Source organism: Podarcis liolepis (assembly GCF_965112155.1).
Source record: "Podarcis liolepis genome assembly, chromosome: 4".
NCBI classification, from domain to species: domain Eukaryota; kingdom Metazoa; phylum Chordata; class Lepidosauria; order Squamata; family Lacertidae; genus Podarcis; species Podarcis liolepis.
In genome coordinates this window covers 89177064-89198931 of record NC_139558.1, presented here as the reverse complement: position 1 = coordinate 89198931, position 21868 = coordinate 89177064, and the positions used below count along the sequence as shown (strand labels likewise).

Sequence of the window (21868 nt, the reverse complement as noted above, 5' to 3'; positions counted from 1 at the left end):
GCTAAATTGGTTTTTTTAAAAAAACAACAACCACAATATCCAGATATTTTTAATCTGTGCAATCCCTCAGTCTACTTTGTAATTTTTAGTTTTGTCTTTTAGTTTTGTTGCTGATGTTGCATTCAGTGTTTTTTAGCTACTTTCGTTATCTATAATGCTGTATTTTACACGGTCCTGGATGAAGGGCGGTATAAGAACGTAGTAAATTTTAAGGAAGGGCTATAACCTCTTTAGAGGACGCGGGTGGCGCTGTGGGTTAAACCACAGAGCCTAGGGCTTGCCGATCAGAAGGTCAGCGGTTCGAATCCCTGCAACGGGGTGAGCTCCCGTTGCTCGGTCCCTGCTCCTGCCAACCTAGCAGTTCGAAAGCAAACGTGCAAGTAGATAAATAGATACCACTCTGGCAGGAAGGTAAACGGTGTTTCTGTGCGCTGCTATGGTTCGCCAAAAGTGGCTTAGTCATGTTGGCCACATGACACAGAAGCTGTACGCCGGCTCTCTCGGCCAATAAAGCAAGATGAGCGCCGCAACCCCAGAGTCAGTCATGGCTGGACCTAATGGTCAGGGGTCCCTTTAGCTTTTATAACCTCTTTACATGCCCAACCATTAGGGTGGATGGGGAGAGGGAGATCACATTTCTGTCTCCCCAACATCCATTCCCTGTCCAATCCATGGCTGCAATTTCATAAAGATACTGCTCCAGGTATTACTGCCTTTTTCTCCTGCCTTTACTGACTCCAAGTGGATCCCGACATTACCCTTGGTTCTTACCAATCATCCAGACCAATTTTAAACTTTGCAACAACCCCTTTCAGTTTGGAATGAGAGACTGACTGGCCTAAGGTCATCAAATGAGCTGGATGAAACACTGACAATTTGACCGCTACTATACTATGTATATTTTATCTATTTTTAAATTGTATAATATAGTATACTTCTCTGGCTCTTTTAGGACATTCTTCTCTAGTGTAAAGTCTGCCCACAAATGGGGACGAGTGTGCTCCAGGGTGGATTTGATTTAAATCAAATCTATTTAAATCACTAGTCAGTAAATCAGTTTTTTTATGGAAAGACATTCCTGCTGGTATAATCTTAATATTTACAACCAGATGAAGGTTTCACTATTGGAAGAATAAATTTTCAGAGTAGTTTTTACCGTTATATCAAAAATTACTGATTTGGTAATAGTATTAGAAATACATAGACAGATAATTATGAAATTATTGTGAGGTTTAATAAGTTAACTCTATATTTGGACAACTTTTCTGCTGTGCTTTATTGGAAGGAGAAAAATAATCATTTCCTTAATAACAATTTAAACAATTTATTTAACAAAAACAGTAATGTAGCATATGTATGGAGAGACCTGTGGCTCGGGCGCGCTGCGGGCCCCTCAGTGGTGACACCCGGGGCAGCCTGCCCCTACCGCAGCCCCCTTCCTCTGCCCCTGTGTCTTTTATTTCTAATCCATTGCTCATGCCTATTCCTCCATCATTTCTCTTCACTTCCCTTGTACACTTGCATTACACATATTCCAGCTGTCTAGAAACCTCCTGCTACATTTCTCCTCTCCCAATGTTTTGGTTTGTTTTTTTAAAAAAAAAAACTTGATTTTTTTTTCATTGTGCAAATAAAGTGAACAAAATGGGGGGGGGGGGACCCAGAGAAAAAGTGCTTGAAACTGTAGTACAATTCAGTATAGGTAAAGGTAAAGGGACCCCTGACCATTAGGTCCAGTCGTGGCCGACTCGGGTTGCGGCGCTCATCTCGCTTTATTGGCCGAGGGAGTTGGCGTACAGCTTCCGGGTCATGTGGCCAGCATGACTAAGCTGCTTCTGGCGAACCAGAGCAGCGCACGGAAATGCCATTTACCTTCCCGCCATAGCAATACCTATTTATCTACTTGCACTTTGACATGCTTTTGAATTGCTAGGTTGGCAGGAGCAGGGACCGAGCAACGGGAGCTTACCCTGTCGTGGGGATTCGAACTGCCAACCTTCTGATCAGCAAGTCCAAGGCTCTGTGGTTTAACCCACAGCACCACCCGCATCCCTACATATGAGGGTATAAATAATGCTACTTTTCCAACAAGTGTACAATAATTAACAAGTCATAATTGTTAAAAATGCATTACAAATATAATATTTATCCATGCACAATCTGTGTCTAGAAGCAATCCGCTCATATGATGCATGGTGGTACAGTGGACTGGGAACCCAGGAGTGAGTATGCCATCTCCTGGAGCCCAGGGGTACTGACACATCTCCCTTGCTCTGGCAAGTGAATGAGGTGATAACAAGGCTTTTATGTTTGTGATATGTTCGCATAAATCAAGGAGAGCAAATTCGAATTCATTCATTATTACTGTCATGAAAACACAGTGAATTGCAGTTCCACTGATTTTAAGACAGAATATTTATACTATATTTGTGTAGCTGTTCTTTGCTGTTTTTTACACACATACAACAACAACAGCAATAATAATAATAATAATAATAATAATAATGGAGAAAGCCCTGCTGCCTGCTTTTTTTGTATTCATCTAGGGGAGCTGTTTTGATGAGCGCCAGCTTTTAAAAATTTACAAGTACACTACTGCTTCCAGCAAATCCCATGCTGGCGCCTCCTCCACATTTTCTTAAAATTACTTAGAATTGCCAAATGAGAATTTGCAACAATAGGAAAATGCCACTCCAAAACAGCAAGCACAGGTTAAATTATTTGAATTTGTCTGAATCCACAGTAGGGAGGAGGTCAGTCTTTCAAATAAGGAACATCTGCAAACTCTCAGAACCGTGGTTTAAGGACTGCTGTACACACCACAAAATTCCTGTGCAGAAATAGGGAAGTTTTTCAGCACTGATGTTTTTAGATATGTTGTGAGCCTCTGAGAGTGGCTGGGGAAACCCAGCCAGATGGGCAGGGTATAAATAATAATAAATTATTATTATTATTATTATTATTATTATTACTACTACTACTACTACTACTACTACAAATACCAACAACTAAATTAAGATGCTGAAGAGCTGTTCAGTTCAAGTAAGAGCTGTTCGACAGTGGAATTTGCTGCCAAGGAGTGTGGTGGAGTCTCCTTCTTTGGAGGTCTTTAAGCAGAGGCTTGACAACCATATGTCAGGAGTGCTCTGATGGTGTTTCCTGCTTGGCAGGGGGTTGGACTCGATGGCCCTTGTGGTCTCTTCCAACTCTATGATTCTATGATTCTATGATTCTATGCTGAAACAAAGAAGCTTTGTGGGGAGGAACTAGGAGTGGATTTTTGTGGTCTTAGGAGGGGGTTCTAAAATCATGCCATTACCAAAAGCCAGTGAGAATAACTGGTTAGAGTGTCAGAGTGTGTATCTGAAGAAGTGTGCATGCACACGAAAGCTCATACCAAGAACTAACTTAGTTGGTCTTTAAGGTGCTACTGGAAGGAAGGATTTTTTTTATTTTGACTATGGCAGACCAACACGGCTACCTATCTGAGACTAGAACCTGTGAGACCAGGATTAAAATCCTCCTAGCCGTGAAACTCACCTTGGGCCAGTTGTTGCCTCTCAGTGGAACTCTCACAGGGTTGTTGTGAGGATTAAACAAAGAAAGGGAGAACCATGTACAGTGGTACCTTGGTTTTTGTACGTCTCAAAAGGTGAAGGTTTCAGCTTTTGAACACTGAAAACCCGGAAGTAACTGCTTCAGTTTTCAAACGCCTTTTGGAAGCCAAACGTGCCACGCGGCTTGTGTATTGAGTTTTCAGGACATAAATGCTTCTGGAAATGCATGCTTCAGTTTTTTAATGTTTCGGAAGTCGGTCTTCTGGAAAGGATTATGTTTGAAAACCAAGGTACCACTGTACCTTGATCTCTTTGGAAAAAAATATGGGATATAAATGCAATAAATAAAGAAATAGCCCTGTCCCATATAACCACCCACTCACAGCACCCCTGAGAGTTGGGGAATATGGGCGAAACCTCTTTAAATGACTTCAGTGCACAGGTAGTTTCATACAGGGGAAGTCAATTAGAATCATAGAACTGTAGAGTTGGAAGGAATCCCGGGGGCCATCTAGTCCAATTCCCGGCAATGCAGAAATCTCAACTAGATCATACATGACAGGTAGCCATCCAACCTCTGCATAAAGACCTTCAGTAAAGGAAAGTACACCACTTCCTGAGGGAGTCCGTTTCACTGCCAAATAGCTCTTACTGTCAGAAGGTTCTTCCTGATGTTTAGTTAGATTCTCCTGTCTTGTAACTTGAATCCATTGGTTTGGGTCCTAGCCTCCAGAGCAGGAGAAAACAAGCTTGCTCCATCCTCAATGTGACAGCCCTTGAGATATTTTAAGATGGCTATTCTATCTCCTCTCAGTCTACTTTTTACCCTGCTAAGCATACCAGATTCCCTCAACCATTCCTCATAAGGCTTGGTTTCCAGACCGTTTATCATCTTGGTCACTCTCCTCCCAGACATGTTCCAGCTGTTGTAGGATTCACAGTCCCCTCTTTCTTGTGCATTCTACAGTAGTACCTATATTGCTCAAACTTGACCTGGTTGGATAGCATTCATTTCAAATGTCTGGATTTTGCTGTATCGTTTTCTTTATTTCAGCAGCTTAAATCTGCAGTGATGACTGGGCGGGCTCGAGTAAAAGCCAGAGGGCAAATCCTTTCTGAAGAAGAACCTGCGTTTGGACAACCTGGCTCCCTGCAACCGGTATGTAGGTGAATTCTGTGACTGATTTGTTGTTTTTATGGGGGGGGGAGTATTCACTCAAGTCTCAGAGATGTCCCTACTTAAGCAGGGTGTGGAGGCTCACCACATGCAGCAGATTTTGGGGTACTAGTTAATGCAAGCAAAGTTGCCAGCTATTTCACATGTGAAGGTCGGCAACATCATCCCCACCGTTTGGGAATCCCTTGCAGACAACCACAGAGTCAGGTTGTGCATCCATAGCAGTGTCCAGAGGAGGAATGATGGCTGGGAGGAGCGCAGAGAGAAGTAACGCCATGGTGCATCTGCAGCAGCACAACCGGATGCCTTCATCTGCCCCAGCTGCAACAAAACTTGCCTCTCCTCTGTCAGTCTCTGCAGCCACAGCATGTGCTGCAACCACTGCCCCAAAGGCACACTCCTCCATTGTCTCCTGAGATAGATGGATGCCAACAACCATATAGCTTTCTGTTTTAGGTACCAAAATGTCTTGGACCATCTCCACAAATTCTAATCTTTTGAGGGAAAGTGGTGGGCTATTGCTCCCAAACCTTAGTCACTATTATTTGTCGCCTTGTAACCAATGGTTATTGCTAAACAGGGAAACCAATGTTAGGCAAACAATATACAAATTAAAACACAGAACTCGCTATAAAGATTACAAGGTGAAACAAACAAATGAATCCGATGATGGGCCTGGGGTATACACCATTAGGTACACCCCAGAATACCTAACCACATTTTGTGCAGTATATTTATTTCTAATCTTCCAAATGTTGCTTCTGTCATCAAGTTCCGTCAACTCAAGAGGAAGCCTTAAGGCTTCGGTAATCTGTTCAATTCTCTCAGCCTCCCATCTGCAATATGCAGAAAGTGACCCAGACCTGCCTTAACAGGTCTGTTGTAGGTCTGTTCCAGCCCACTTCTCAGGATATAGAGCCTCATAACATGAATTGTATTATACTATATATTTAAAGGGGTCTGTTCTTTACTTGTTGGTTGCATTAAACCCGGGGTAGGGAATCTGCCTCTCTAGATGCTGGGCTACAGCTCCCATCATGCCTGACCATGGACCATGCTGGCTGGGGCTGATGGGAGTTGGGGTACAGCAATATCTGGCGGGCCACAAGTAGTCCCCATTGAAGCATTCAATTGTTTTGATGAACAAACATCTCTGCGCTTCTATTCTACCACATGTCAATAGGGAATGGTTTGTTTTTCTTTAAAATAAATTACTTTTGTGCATAGTATTTTAAAATGATATTTACTACCTTTGTGCCACTGTCTCTTCTGCCATTTCTACTTCACAGAGTTGCTCTGGGAGTGGGGATTCTTTTGCTTTGCAGAAAGAAAATTATAATACAAGTTCTGGGAAAAGCCCCCCTAAATGTAAGTGTTTGGCTTAAATCACTATTTAATAAGTAACTATTGTTAACTCATCTTTCTCTCCAGAGCATGATAAGGTGTTCAAAATGCTGGTAATTATTTGAGGGTTTTTTAATTAAATTTGTATACCACCCTCCATCTGTACATCACAGGGTAGTTCACAACATAAAACTTTTGCTTTTAAAACTTTACATGGCATATCTGAGACAGCACCCTCTTCCACACAGGCAACTTCACCCTTCAGGTCATCTGAAGAGGCTTTGCTCTAAGATCAATCCTTTTCCAAAGGAAAATATTGTTGCACACACTACAGTTTTGAAGTAGAGATTTTAGGGGTGTAGGTACATATTCATGGTTTGGTTTTCTTGGAATGAAGTTTGCTGGAGATGGTGGTGCCTTCATGATAAGCCGCCCAGAGTGGCTGGGGAAACCCAGCCAGATGGGCGGGGTATAAATAATAAATTATTATTATTACTACTACTACTACTACTACTAATAATAATATATTATTATTATTATTATTATTATTATTATTATTATTATTATTAATATGGAAGCCTCGGGCCATCGGCTGGGTGAGGACTGCAGGGCCTGCTCCCTTCCAGGGCCTTCTCCAACTGGCCCAGGGGGCGTGGCCCAGGCCCTTATTTGGAACAAACTTTTGGGGAAGCTGGGAAGTGTTCTGCAATTGCTTCCCTGTTACAAGTGGTTAATGTGTTTTAAAATGTCCTCAAGCAGTCGGTGGCAATTTAAATTTGTATTTCTTTTTTTCCTTTTTTCCTTTGTTGGGGGTGGGTAGGTGGGATGGATATTTGGTTGGGGATTAATTTTAGTATAATTGTTCTGTTTTTGTTTTCTGTTGTTTTATTGGTTCTTTATAGTTTGTGTTTTGTTTTTAAGGGGCGTGATCAGGGCTGCCTGGGAGTGGGGCCCCAGCCAACACGATGGCTGGGACAAGTTCCACAGGGGGGGAAGCACTGGGACATCCGATCTCGGTGATCATGGGCAGGAGGCGGAGTTACGCTAAGACCAGACCATGTCATTACCGAGGAGGCAGGTTTAGTCGTTGTTTGAAGACTATCCCTGCCTCCGGGTCTGGCCTTGACCGGATGGATACTGGAATCAACAGGGGAAACCCACATGACCTGAAGGTGTTGCTGTGTAATGCCAGGTCAATGATGAATAAAACCACTGCCATCCACGATCTGATTGTGGATGGAGGATTTGACCTGGCATGAGTGACAGAGACCTGGTCGGAGGAAGCAGATGGGCCTGTCCTTGCTGCCGCTTGCCCACCAAGTTTCTCTTACGCACAGCAACCCAGGTCATGTGGGCGGGGAGGGGGGGTTGCAGTGATTTTTAGGAAGTCATTAGTTTGCATCAGGCGTCCTACTGGGAAGACCCAGTTTTCTGAGTGCATGTTCTGGAAGTTGGGCAATAGGGGCAGTACAGGATTCCTTTTGGTGTACCGACCTCCCCGCTGCACCAAGGATTCCCTGTCTGAGCTGCTTCAGGTCGTGGCAGATGTTCTCCTGGAGACACCTAGTTTGGTTGTCCTAGGGGATTTTAACATCCACGCCGACACGACCTTACAAGGGGCCGCTCGGGACTTCGTGGAAAGCATGGTCTCCATGGGGCTGTCCCTGAATAAGTTGGGCCCAACTCATAGTCATGGACATGCCTTAGACCTGGTATTCACCTCTAGTGACTTGGGTGATTTGACACTAAGTAAAAGTGAAACCAAAGAAGTGCCATGGTCAGATCACTTCCTGGTGCAACTGGACTTCTCCGCGACCCTTCCCCTCTTCAGGGAGGTGGGACCAATTCGGATGGTCTGCCCCCACCACTTAATGGATCCAAATGGTTTCCAGAGAGTGGTAGGGGATGCTTTATCCCATCTTGATGGCCTTTCAGCTGATTCCCTGGTGGCCCGCTGGAATGCGGAGTTAACCAGGGCTATCGACTGTCTGGCTCCGAAGCGCCCTCTCCGATTGCATGGAGCCTGGACAGCCCTGTGGTTTTCTTCGGAGCTGAGGGCGATGAAACAATCGCTGAGACGGCTAGAGCGTCGGTGGCAGAAAACTCACTCCGAATCTGACCGGACACAGGTTAGAGCTCAACGTCGAGCCTACCAAGTGGCGATAGCGACGGCGAAGAAGACTTTCTTCACCGCCTCTATTGCATCTGCGGAAAATAGTAGCAGGAGACTCTTTCAGGTGGTCCGCAATTTAACGGAACCACCTTTACCACCGGGGCCTTGTAAAGACCCCAAGATCTCCTGCAACGATTTTGCAAAGTTTTTTGCAGATAAAATCACTCATATTCGGAAGGAGCTAGACACCACCGTGGGAGCAGGGCTGGGGCGGGAGAGTGCTAGAGCCCTGTCTGGTCAAGTTGCATGGAATCAATTTCAATCCGTTACCCCCGAGGATGTGGACAGGCTCCTTGATCCTTGCCCATCCTGGCTAATAAAAGCAAGCCGGGAAGGGCTGGGCGATGGGCTCTGCAGGGTGGTGAATGCTTCCCTCTGTGAGGGAACATTCCCAGATCCGCTGAAAGAGGCGGTCATTAAACCGCTTCTTAAAAAACATCTTTAGACCCGGCCAGTATGGCCAACTATCGCCCAGTCTCAAATCTTCCATTCTTGGGCAAGGTGATTGAGCGAGTGGTTGCTGAACAACTCCAGGCACGCCTGGAGGATGCGGACCATTTGAATCCCTTCCAATCAGGGTTCAGGCCTCATCATGGGACTGAAACTGCCTTGATCGCACTGGTTGATGATCTCCGGTGAGCTAGGGATAAAGGTGAGAGTTGTTTCCTAGTTCTGCTGGATCTCTCAGCGGCCTTTGATACAATCGACCATAACATCCTTCTGGACCGTCAAGAGGGGTTGGGAGCTGGGGGGCACTGTTATACAGTGGTTTTGCTCCTTCCTCCTGGGCTGTGTTCAGAAAGTGGTGGGGGGGGGGATAAGTGTTCAGACCCTTGGGCCCTCACTTGTGGGGTGCCTCAGGGTTCCGTCCTCTCCCCCATGCTTTTTAACATCTATATGAAGCCGCTGGGAGAGATCATCAGGGGGTTTGGACTGGGTGTCCATCAATATGCAGATGATACCCAGCTCTACCTCTCTTTCAAATCAGAACCGGTGAAGGTCCTGTGTGAGTGCCTGGAGGCGGTTGGAGGATGGATGGTGGCTAATGGATTGAAGTTGAATCCTGACAAGACAGAAGTACTGTTTTTGGGAGACAGGAGGAGGGTGGGTGTGGAGGACTCCCTGGTCCTGAATAGGGTAACTGTGCCCCTGAAGGACCAGGTGCGTAGCCTGGGAGTCATTTTGGACTCACAGCTGTCCATGGAGGCGCAGGTCAATTCTGTATCCAGGGCAGCTGTCTACCAACTCCACTTGGTACGCAGGCTGAGACCCTACCTGCCCGCGGACTGTCTCGCCAGAGTGGTGCATGCTCTAGTTATGTCCCGCTTGGACTACTGCAATGCGCTCTACGTGGGGCTACCTTTGAAGGTGACTCGGAAACTACAGCTAATCCAGAATGCGGCAGCTAGACTGGTGACTGGGGGCGGCCTCCGAGACCACATAACACCGGTCTTGAAAGACCTACATTGGCTCCTAGTACGTTTCCGAGCACAATTCAAAGTGCTGGTGTTGACCATTAAAGCCCTAAATGGCCTCGGTCCAGTATACCTGAAGGAGCGTCTCCACCCCCATCATTCTGCCCGGACGCTGAGGTCCAGCGCCAAGGGCCTTCTGGCGGTTCCCTCATTGCGAGAAGCAAAGCTACAGGGAACCAGGCAGAGGGCCTTTTCGGTAGTGGCGCCCGCCCTGTGGAACGGCCTCCCATCAGATGTCAAAACGATAAACAACTACCTGACATTCAGAAGACATCTTAAGGCAGCCCTGTTCAGGGAAGTTTTTAATGTATGATATTTTAGTGTTTTTTGGTTTCTATGGAAGCCGCCCAGAGTGGCTGGGGAGGCCCAGCCAGATGGGCGGGGTACAAATAATAAATTATTATTATTATTATTATTACTAAGTTTTATTCACATATAGATGTAGAGGCTGAACATAAGAGGGAAGGGGGCTCTGCATTGACACTCTAACATACCTTAATCCCCCATTAGCTTTTTAGGGGGATTCCCAGAGCTGTAACTTTAGTTTCAGAACAGAGAGCAAGTCAAGCCTTGCTCTGCCTTCCCAGCTCCCACCTTACAATCCCTAGCCTATTATTTTCTTTTACCCAGGATGGCATCACCTCCAACCAGGTAGGGGTGGATAGACCTCACTTCTTCTGGAAAGATCGCTAACTAGTAGTTTTATGGTAACACACCTGGGTTTGGCCAACTCTTTAGTCATGCAAAGACATACTTAACAGACTTGGCCAGAGCCATTAATTTGACACAGAGGTTCATGAAGCCATTGTTCCCTATTACAAAATACACCTCACAGTTATAAAACCACAGGGGACCCAAATATGACATTAAACTCCCACCCCCAATCCAATAACAATATAGGTAAAGGTAAAGGAACCCCTGACCATTAGGTCCAGTCGCAGACGACTCTGGGGTTGCAGCGCTCATCTCGCTTTATTGGCTGAGGGAGCCGGCATACAGCTTCCGAGTCATGTGGCCAGCATGACTAAGCCGCTTCTGGAGAACCAGAGCAGCGCATGGAAATGCCGTTTACCTTCCCGCTGGAGCGGTACCTATTTATCTACTTGCACTTTGTGCTTTCGAACTGCTAGGTTGGCAGGAGCAGGGACCGAGCAAAGGGAGCTCACCCCTTCATGGGGATTCGAACTGCCGACCTTCTGATTGGCAAGCCCTAGGCTCTGTGGTTTGACCCACAGCGCCACCCGCATCCCTAATAACAATATGTTAGGGTGCATAACAGAACCCCTGTATTGTGATATGCTGTTGCTGGAAAAGCTCACCATGCTTCTTCATTTTTTACATTTTGTTGATAGTTAAATGATGTTCATGGTGAGTTTTTCTCATTCTCTTTGATTTTATGTTTGCTTTGTCTTCTAGATGGCTTTTCTGTTGGAAGTTCTGGGTATAAAGTGATGGACAGAGGGGGAAGGATCCGTTGCAACTTTCAAGACATGGGAGTAAATACCAGGGAGACAATAAAACATGTGAAAGATTCTAAAACAGGTACAGTAATCTTTGTCTGGAAAGGGATTTTCATCTGGAAGTAGCCATCCTACTATAGCAACATGGCCTTTGCCTTGAGCTTTACTAGCACTGTAGCAGCCAAGCTGCAACAAATATTCCAGTTGCCGTGTTATGGGAGAGAGTAGGGTTGCCTGTGCATAGCCTTGCCATTGGGAAGTGTTTGTGTGTTTTAAGAAAATGTTGGAGTTGTGTGCTCAGTTATAGAAAGAGAGAAGGCACAAAGCCACCAAATAACCAATCTCTTGCTTTCTCTTTCTTTCTCTTTTTCTCTCTTGTGAAGTCTCATGGTCTAGCCGCAGGCTCTTCTTGTCTGCTTTACACTGAAAAATATGAATTGCTCCTTCCAAGCAAACTTGGTTGCACCCACACTGAAGCCACTTCATTTGTAGGGCATGACAAAGGCTGCTTGACTCTGCACACATCTTCCCCCAGTGATGCTGCTGCAGCCGCCGCCACTGCCACCAGAAAAGTGTTGTGCGCTGGCAGGCCACTGGTGTGTGTGTGGGGGGGGACTTTAACCACATCAGTTACGTGGACCACTGGTTGCCTACCCATGCGCTAGACCAATTTATAAAATAGCCTGAACAGAGAATTTGTACCTTTGGCAAAATGATTGCTAAAATTCAGCTGAGTAAACTGAGATTAGGAATGTACAAAAAAAATTGTAGTAAAAGCAGCAGTCTTGTGGCAGCATAAATACAAAAGATGGCCCCTCTCAAATTGGGGTGTAAACAGGGAGACAGAAGGAAATCTACTTGATAAGTCCATTTTCAGAGGATTTCTCTGATCCCTATTCAGATGTGTCTACTTTTTATATTGTGTTATTCTATCAAGATTTGGGTTGTTAATTAATTTGGCACATTCATGCCTGGGGAGATGGAAGAAAGTGGAAAGGGCATCACAACACTTAGGAGAACCAGAGCCAATCTCATACAGTCTTCACAACTGAGTGCATGCCAAATACATAGCATAGGCATTGTATATACTGTTTGTCCCAGTTTGCATATAGCACTAAGCCACACCATGGCTAAGGGTAAACATGCAGACACAGTAAAAATCATGTCCATTTCACTCCCCCTACCCGCTCTGCTGCTGCTGCACTACCCACAGTCATCCATGGTGTGTCATTTGTCTCTCTCCAGACAAGCCATAAGCTGTAGCCAAGATTTGTTGTTTGTTCAGGGGAGAGAAACCAAGGTTTGCCTGTGACGCAAAGAGAAACCATGGCTTCTCTGAGTAGGGTGACAGCAGCAGGACTGGAGGGTGGAGCAGAACAAAGTTGCTATAATTTTTACTGTGTGTACCTGCATGCTTATGTATTGACTTGGTCATGTCTTAGTGTTATGTGCGAATCAGGCCTATAGTCTTAAGTTAAATTTATCTATAAAGGCAGTCACATATTTAGCTCCTGTTGTGTGGCTCTGTATGCTAAACACTGCACATTGTTATGGCAGCTGCAAGTATATCTCCATTGGTACAGTAGGAGTCATTTGTAGTTTAGGTCTGTCCTTGCCTGGAGAAAAGTTTTACCCAACCAAGGCAAGCAGCACATTGAAAAGAATCAAGAATACTTATTTGTTAATGCAAAGTGAATTTTAATAAAGTTTGTCTATTTCAGGCTCAAGTGGAATTCCTGTGAAACTTGTTACCAACCTGTTTAGTTTAGGCTTGCCAAGGGAATGGCAGCTTTACCAGTATCATGTAGAATTTATGCCAGAGCTGGTGTCGAGACGTTTGCGGACTGCACTGTTGTATAGCCATGCTGAATTTCAAGGGAAAACCAAAGTATTTGATGGTGCATCTCTGTTTCTAACAGAGAAACTGGAGAATAAGGTAAGATCGTGTGCATCATTAAAATATGCAGGAGCCAACATTCTGGTATGTTTTGTTTGGGAAAGAGTTGCTTAAGAGGCGATATGTTAGCCTTCAAATATCGTAAGAATTGTCTTGATGATGATGGAACAAATTTGTTTTGTGTTGCTCCAGAGGATAGGCCCTAAAACAGTAGATTCAAATCACAAGAACCTCCTAATGGTATGAGCTCCTCTGACAATGGAACAGAGACTGCCTTAGAAGGTGATGGACTCCCATTGCTTACAGATTCTTAAGCAGTGGTTGGATGCCCAGCTATTAGGGAGGCTGTACTGCACTAACAAGGGTGTCATGGACTAGCTGAACGCCGAGACTTGGTGAGAGGCACCAGCTGGTGAACCCCCAAGTAAACCCCCAGGGGAAGAAGACTCAGAGCCAGGGGATTGGTGGTGAAACGGTGATAAGCGGTCAGAAGAACAAGACTGGGAGGAGGAGGAGGTGTCAGAAGCTAAAGAGCAGGAAGAGTCTGTGGCAGAGAGCAGTGCAGAACCAGAGAGAGAGTGGAGGCTGGCTGCTGAAGAAGCCAGGGAGTCTCCCCCTCCTGCTGTGACCAGCTTCCCTCACCCCTGGTTGCTCAGAAAAATGAAGAGTAAATGCAGGAATCTCAACTAGATAATATATGACAGCTGGTCATCCAATCTCCCCTTCTCACTTGCATTCCCTCTCTCTTGCCTACTGTCTTCTCTTCTTCATCCTTTCACCTTCTCTGATACTATTCAGATCCAGTGTTAGCATTTTTGCCCTCTTCTTCCTCAGTAGTTTTAACCATGGGTGGGCTGAGAGGAAAGGTCTGACTTGCTAGATGGCCTGTTGGAAAATGACCTTCTCTGTGCTGTTGCCTTAGGTGGGCTTTCCTCCTCCCAGATGCCTCCTCTTCATTTTGTTTGTTCATTTAGTGTGTTGGTGCTTGTGTGTGAAAAAAGCAGAAGCTGTGTGAAAGATAGATGCTCTGGAATTCCCCCATAAAAAATGTATAAAGTAACCAAACTTGCTTATAACTTCCAATCTGGTTTATGCCAGACCCTGGAAGCTTTTTATTACCCCCCCCCCAAGCATGAACGGCTTGCAAAAACAATAAAACACTGAGAAAGTCTTTTGTTAGTAAAATTAACTGCCTGTCCCGAGATTCATTTATTTCAAGTAATGAAATTCAACAATTTTATTTCCCTGATTGGTGCAATTACCCGATGACAAAACATAAGTGCCCTGTTACATCAGGCCAAAGGCCCATTTAGTCCATCATCGTGTTTTCACATTGGCCAATCAGATGCCTCCAACAGGTCATGAGCAATCTCCCTACTTGCATCTCTGATACTGGAGGTAGCATAGCCTTCATGCCTAGAAGCCACTGATAGCCATATCCTCTCCGGACATTTATACCAGGCCTTGACAATCTGTAGACTTCCTGTTGTTCGCTGGTTGTAGAAGCTGCCTGGTGTGTGATATCTGCTTACCTTTCAGTTATGAAGAGAACTCAGAGGCTTTCGTATGCACATTTCAAAGAAAAGCAAGCTAGGCATGAGACTTCAGCCATTAGTTTCCTAACTCATCCCAGGGTCTACAATATTCTCAGTACAATCCTTTTGCAGTACAGTGGTACCTCGGGTTAAGAACTTAATTCGTTCTGGAGGTCCGTTCTTAACATGAAACTGTTCTTAAGCTGGAGCACCACTTTAGCTAATGGGGCCTCCCGCTGCCGCTGAACCGCCGCTGCACAATTTCTGTTCTCATCCTGAAGCAAAGTTCTTAACCCAAGGTACTATTTCTGGGTTAGCGGAGTCTGTAACCTGAAGCGACTGTAACCTGAAGTGTCTGTAACCCGAGGTACCACTGTATATAGAGATGAGAAGATGTAGTCTGAAGAGAAACCGCATAACTCATATATTCCACTGACCCCTGGTTAGGTTACAGAACTGACTTGTGTAACCCGGAGAGATGAAACTGTGAAGATGACTATTACACTAACCCACCAGCTACTTCCCAGCAATCCTGTGTGCATTCAGTTTTTAAACATCGTCTTTAAGAAGTAAGCCTTTTGGTAATTTATTGTCCAAGATCAGTTGGTCATAAAAAGATGCTCATAATATTTATATACTGCTAAAACAATAAAACAGCAAGCTATTAAAAACCTTAAACATCACTGGCAGTTTATCATGTTTCTCTTTCCAGACTTCTTTGGGTGCAGTTTTATTATTGAAAAAAGTAAATGAAGCCACTTTCACTGTTAACATTTATAACTGCAACTAAATATTTAATTTTCTAGCAAGAGGTCCATATATTCAGTGCATCCAATGGCCTAGTTCACAAGTCACAGAAAGCCAAATTAACAAATTAGGAAAATGATGCTTCTGTTGCATGCCATATTTAAACATATGTTACTATTTAGGGTTTTGAAAAAGTTGTCTATGCACCAGATTGGACGAAACTTCTACAGTCCTTCAGATCCAGTGGAAATTCCCCAGCACAAGTGAGTTTGTTGCCCCCATCTTGTAATTACATAATTGAATCTCTTATTGGTAGATTGATTGTATGGCAATATGTTTTATGTGCAGCCCAATCCTATTCATATGTACTCCAGATAAGTAAGTCTCATTGGATTCAGTTGGATTTGCTTCTGCGTAAGAATTGCAGCCTTAATCTTTTTGCAGCAAATGTAAGCTTCAGCTGTTAAACTACGTCCAAATATAGAACTCTGCTTTTATATACCACCATGCTTAAAATGTAATTCTAGTTTCATTCCTGCATATACATGCCCTGCCTTTGAACCAGAGGGTGTTCGCAGTCTGGATTTATTAGATCAACCCAGATATGTCTTTGCCATCCTTTTCTTTCAGATTGACCCTTTGGCCAGGATTTGCTGTGACTATTGGACAGTTTGAGGAGAAAGTGATGCTATGTGCAGATGTGAGCCACAAAGTCCTTCGCAATGAGAATGTCTTGGAATTTATGATGAACCTCTATGGAAGTGTGGACAACTCACGTTTCGCAGAAACATGTGAAAAGGAACTGGTGGGGCTTATTGTCCTTACAAGGTAATGTTTGTTATTTGGAAGTCGCTTCTTCTTTTGGAAATTTTAAGTGGGTGCCTACATTTGAATTGGCAAAATTAGCAAAGATTCAGTTGATATACACTCAGAACTTTTAAGAGCTCCCTGTATGAATCCTATTTCCTGTAAGTTAACAGATTGTTGGGTTCTAGTCAGATAGGGTAGATTTCCCGAACCTGTGGCCCTCTGGATGTTGTTGGATGATATCTGGATTATGTTGTCACCATTGGCTACATTGGCTAGGGCTGGTAGAAGGTTTTGTTCAAAACATCATGAGGGCACCTGGATGGGGAAGGAACAGAGGAATCCTCATGCATAATCATTGCTTCCCTTCTGTGAAAAGAAAAATTGCAACTTGTCCCCAGGCCCACCGAAGGACAACTGCAATATTGCATGAATTCACAGATCCCATGTTACACCATTACACCTATGAGTAGGTCAAGCTTTTCTTTCAGTGCAAGTCATCTCTGGTGTGCCTGCCATTGGTGCTGAATCTTAGGGAAGCAGTGAATTCTGCTGGATCATTTTGGGTCTATGACAGAGCAGAAAAATATTTTGAAATGCACTTTATAATATTTATAATATTTTGAAATGCATTATAATGTGCACTTAATCATTTCAGATACAACAACAAGACCTATAGAATCGATGATATTGAGTGGACTGTGAAGCCAACAGATGTATTTCAGAAAAGTGACGGCACTCAGATCTCTTATGTAGATTACTACAAACAGGTAAATAAGAAGCAGGCTGATGCAGCAGGGCTAAACTCTTTTCATTGATACAAAATGGCTGTAAGTGAAGGGTGGAATTTCACTGGTGAAATATAGGAAAGAGTTGAGGCAAAATGGATATGGGATAAGGCAAAATGGATATGGGATAATGTCATTAGGAATGCAAAATACTCAAATTCAATTGGACATCCCATTTTGCCTTGTGCTGTGTATGTCTTGCCAATAAGTACCATGGGCACAGAATAAGAACAATTTGCCTACTTCTTATTTTAAATTTCCCTGAACAGCAGTATGATGCAGTCCTGACTGACCTAAATCAACCCATGCTCGTAAGCCAGCTGAAGAGTAAGGGCAGGAGCACTGTTGGACCTCGTGTGGCCCACCTTATCCCTGAACTCTGCTACTTGACAGGTAAACAGCAGGTGATCTGGCCATTAGAGCAACTTTGTGAACTTAGAGAAAACAGTCTGAACTTGTCTTCATTCAGTCCTCCAGTATTCAGGGCTTACAGATCTGGCTTATAGTCACATTGACTTTGGAGAAATTGGATGTTTTCAATTGTGGCAAGTTGAATCTGGAATACCCATTGCATGAGGATGGACTGTAATGACAGTACATTCTTTGCATGCAGAAAGCTCCAAGTTTAATTCCTGGCACCTGCAGCTAAAGCAGAGAAGGCCCATCAGTTGTTGTTGATCTACAGCTTCCATCATCCCTGACCATTGGCCATGCTGACTGGGGCTGGTGAAAATTGGAGTCCTCTGGAAGGCCACATCTTCCTTACTCCTGGCATAAATGTTAAAAAGCATGAAGAAGATAAAGCATGGTGGAGTGTTGTGAGAGTAGGCTGGGATGTTGAGAAGTAGCATTGTTTGCAGTATTAACAAAACACATAATTTATCTGTGTAGCCTTCTCCACTTCTTTGGCAGTCCTTTATTTGACACACACAAGTGTAGTCACCAGCAGTTAACATTTGACAGTGCATATTCTAAGTACAGAGTGGGGTGGCTTTTTTGTTGTTGCTTACTTTAGTTTTGCATTTGAGAAGCATTAAAACATGCACTTCCTCTTTCCCACTGCACTCTGAAGTGATACCATGTGTTGACTCTGAATGCATAGAAATGCTCATAGATGTTCTATCTACACATCATTGCAAGGCAGTGCAAATATTAGTACATCATGATTGAAGGCTTGCTGGATGAAGTGAGATATGAGATACTTTTGCACTTCTTTACCTGCCTTTCAGTCATGCCACCTGCCTTGCTTTTAGTTACCAACCTTTCCCCCCATGGGCCCAAGATTGATTTCCTGATGCAAATTGTTTGTTAGGCTTGAGCAACCGTGCGACTTCTGACTTCCGTTTGATGAAAGATTTAGCCCAAGAAACTCACTTGGCCCCAGACCGCAGGCACCAACGGCTGTCTAGACTAGCCGACAACATTCAAAGGTAATTCTACTAGATCTGATGGACTGTATAAGTTTCGTCCAATTTGGTGCATAGATAACTTTTTCAAAACCTTAAACAGGTTTCAACAAGATCTGTTTCATGACTCTTGCTGCGTCTGCCATGCTTAGACTTGGACACTGCTTCAAGTATAGCTGCCCAAAGTGTGATACAGGCAGTGTAATATTTGTGTGTGTGATCTCTGTGTGATGTGATCTACAGGAAAATTGACCTGTTTACGGACTGGATCTGGTTTGTGTTGAAGCTGGAAGCTGTTCCATATTTTTCACTCTTAAGGACAAAAAATAATGCTTTCAAGTTATAGAAAATGGACATATTCTACACTTTATTACATTTCTCTTTTTGGATTTTGTATGCAACTTGTGTGTGTTTTTATGTATTTATTAGTTATGCTAGGCCTGAGCACATATGTTCCATAGTACTTCAGCCCTTACTGTTAAATGGCACCTTTGACCATTTATAAGGCATAAGGCAGAATATACATATTGTCAGGGAACTGCCATCGGAGCATCAGGTGGTGGAGGGACTCAGGGAGGAAGAAAGAGACTCAACAGCTGAAGCAGGGACCAGCAGGGGGAGGAGTGGGTCTCTGAGGGAATGCGAGCAGGAGGGAGGGCTCAGGGAAGCTTCCAGCGAGAACAGTGGGGAGGTATCTGAGTCTCCCATAGGGAGACCCACACCTCGCCGGAAACTGTCACGCCGTGAGTCCAGGAGACGCGTTTCCGTTAAGGAGCTCCTTTGCTGGAAACGCTTCCGCAGACAGCCACTGTCGGACTCTACTAGTGACTAGAGCAGACATGTCTGAGGAGCTCCGTCACACACGGAGGTTTGTGGGGTCGCACAAACTCTGAGGGAGTACGTTTTTACGCACAAGCAGCTAATCAATCCCTAACAGCAGTCCGACAGTCTCTGTACGCTGCCTGTGCAAGAGAAAGCATCATGAGCGAACCAACCGGAACCGGAGGAGCGGGGGCTGGAGCTGGTCCAAGCTTGGAAGATAGATACCGAGCGTTGGAGGTCCAACTGGCGCTGCAGACGGCGAGGCTGGAGGAGAGAAGGGCTCAGGATGCAGACAAGAAGGGGAGAGCCACTCAATTCCCCAGAAAGGTACCAGGATTGGTGCAAAAATTTGGGGGGGACCCCAAGGATTACCATGCCTTTAGGACAGAGATGCAATATGCCATTAATGTGCAGTTCGATGAGTTCCCTGATGAGGAATCGCGAGTTGCTTTCGTAATTGGGCATCTTGAGAAAGGGGCGAGAGACTGGGTTCGACCCCTAATGGCAACGCACAATGACATACTAAAGGACACGAGGAAGTTCTTTCGTGCAATGGATATCATGTTTTCCAGCGATATTGAGGAAGGGGCGGTGCGCAGACAGCTGATGGCTTGTAAGCAGGGAAGTCGATCTGTCCGTGAGTACTGGACTGAGTTTACCATGCTGATTCACAGACTGAGTTGGGATTTATCGGCGGCACCCATTCAAATGCTATTTGAAGAAGGTCTTTCTTCGGAGGTGAAAGACGAGCTGTCACGGAGCCCCAGGGCGGAGTCTATGGATCAGCTGACCAAATCTGCGCTGACCATAGGAGCGCGGCAGGAGGCAAGAGCCTTGGAGAGGCGGGAAGGGAGAGGGGAACGTTGGAAGGAGTTCCGCATTCCAGACATTCCTGAGCCAGCTTTCCCGCCGGCAGAGCCGATGGAAATCGGAACAGCGCGCGCGCGCGCATTTTCAAAAACCAGCGAGGGGGCTAAGAAGGAGGGAAAGGGCCCCCGGAAATGCTATCTCTGCCAACAGCCAGGCCACTTTGCCAGAGTCTGCCCCCAGAGGAAGGAATGGCAAGGGATGGTGGGAGCTGTTGAGGGGGGAGAGCAGGGGGGAACGGAGCAGGTAAAAGCCAACGCCTGGTTGCCACAATCGGGGCACTGCAGCCAGGCCAAAGAGCAGTGAAAGTGCCCGTGCCAGAAGCTCCTCGACCTGCTCTAGTGATTGAAGTGTCGCTAGAGCTGCAAAATGGGCACCCCCTAAAAATAAAGGCGCTATTGGACTCAGGCAGCTCCTGCAATTTTATGAGCAAGGAGTTTGCTGCTGAACACCAGATACAGACTATCCCTTTAAGCAACCCCCTGCAGGTGACCACGATTGATGGCAGGGAGTTGTTGGGAGGAGGAGTCAGCTTGCAGACTGTCCCAATGATAATGAGGGTGGCAAGGCACACAGAACTGATAGCGTTTAATGTGGCCACCCTGGGAGGCGCTCCCATTATTTTGGGAATGAGCTGGCTAGCTCTACATGATCCGCTGGTTGGCTGGCATCAAAGAGTGGTGTCCTTTGGTTCAGCACATTGCTTAGAACACTGCAAAGGGGAAAAGGGTTCAGCAGGGGCCCAAGCCACCCTAGCAGGGACTGAAGTAATGGAGAAGGTGAAGGTACCACCACAGTATGCAGATCTCAGCGACGTGTTCAGCGAGAAGGAAGCTGACCAACTACCACCTCATAGACCCTTTGATTGCCAGATCAATTTACTCCCTGGAGCACAGCTTCCCGTGGGCAAGTTGTATGCCATGTCAGACAGAGAAATGCGGGAGTTGCGAGGGTTTATTGACAAGAACCTAAAGAGAGGCTTCATCAGAGAGTCCAAAGCAGCAGGGGGTAGCCCAGTGTTTTTTGTGGACAAAAAAAACGCGGACAAGCCGAGACTTGTATGTGATTTTAGGAGGTTAAATGCAGTGACTGAACCGGTGGCTTTCCCTATGCCCAGAATTGATGATATTTTGACCAGGGTGAGGAAGGGAAAGATTTTTACAAAGCTGGATCTAAGGGGGGCGTACAACCTGATACGCATAAGGAAAGGGGATGAATGGAAAACCACCATGTTTACCCCTTTGGGGGCATTTGAATACCTCGTTATGCCATTTGGATTACAAGCCGGCTCAGCGTGTTTTCAATCTTTTATGAACCACGTACTGGGCCCTTTGCTCTGCAAGAATTGCGTTGCTTTCCTAGATGATGTGTTGGTGTATTCGGAGAATGAGGAGCAACATGTGAGAGACGTCAGAGAAGTGTTGAGCAGACTGCAAGCCAACAGGCTGTGGGTCAAACTGGAGAAGTGTCGGTTCCATACCAAGGAGGTGGAATTCCTGGGGTACCGCCTGTCAGACAAGGGATTGGCCATGGATCCCGGCAAGGTACAGGCAGTGCTGGAATGGAAAACACCCAAAACCAAGAAGGATGTGCAGAGGTTCCTGGGGTTTGGAAACTTTTATCGTAAGTTCATCCGCAACTTCGCCCATCTGACGGCGCCCATCACTGACTGTCTCAGCAGTAAAAAGAAGTTTGTATGGACGGCGGAGGCGGAGCGAGCGTTTGAGGAGCTGAAAAGGGCCTTCGCCTCTGAAGAACAACTTCTGCATGTGGATTTACGAAAGAAGCTAAGGGTTGAAACAGACGCATCTGA

The 21868-nt window shown here is 45.3% G+C and overlaps 1 protein-coding gene across 8 annotated transcripts in view; it reads left to right on the top strand.

Annotated features, from left to right (window-relative positions):
- Nucleotides 1–21868, top strand: part of PIWIL4 (piwi like RNA-mediated gene silencing 4) — a 45402-nt gene that overhangs the window by 8108 nt on the left and 15426 nt on the right. For 3 of the 8 annotated variants that reach the window (XM_083499363.1, XM_083499366.1, XM_083499364.1), the window contains exons 2-11: nucleotides 4612–4716; nucleotides 6024–6102; nucleotides 11143–11268; nucleotides 12908–13122; nucleotides 15066–15187; nucleotides 15548–15628; nucleotides 15996–16193; nucleotides 16831–16942; nucleotides 17230–17353; nucleotides 18273–18390. In XM_083499363.1, coding sequence (XP_083355489.1) covers nucleotides 4612–4716; nucleotides 6024–6102; nucleotides 11143–11268; nucleotides 12908–13122; nucleotides 15066–15187; nucleotides 15548–15628; nucleotides 15996–16193; nucleotides 16831–16942; nucleotides 17230–17353; nucleotides 18273–18390 — 1280 coding nt within the window. Of the gene's footprint in view, nucleotides 1–179; nucleotides 199–2170; nucleotides 2290–4611; nucleotides 4717–6023; nucleotides 6103–11142; nucleotides 11269–12907; nucleotides 13123–15065; nucleotides 15188–15547; nucleotides 15629–15995; nucleotides 16194–16830; nucleotides 16943–17229; nucleotides 17354–18272; nucleotides 18391–21868 lie in introns of those variants that run through there. The other 5 variants (XM_083499368.1, XM_083499365.1, XM_083499369.1 and 2 more) reach the window with 4 other exon arrangements.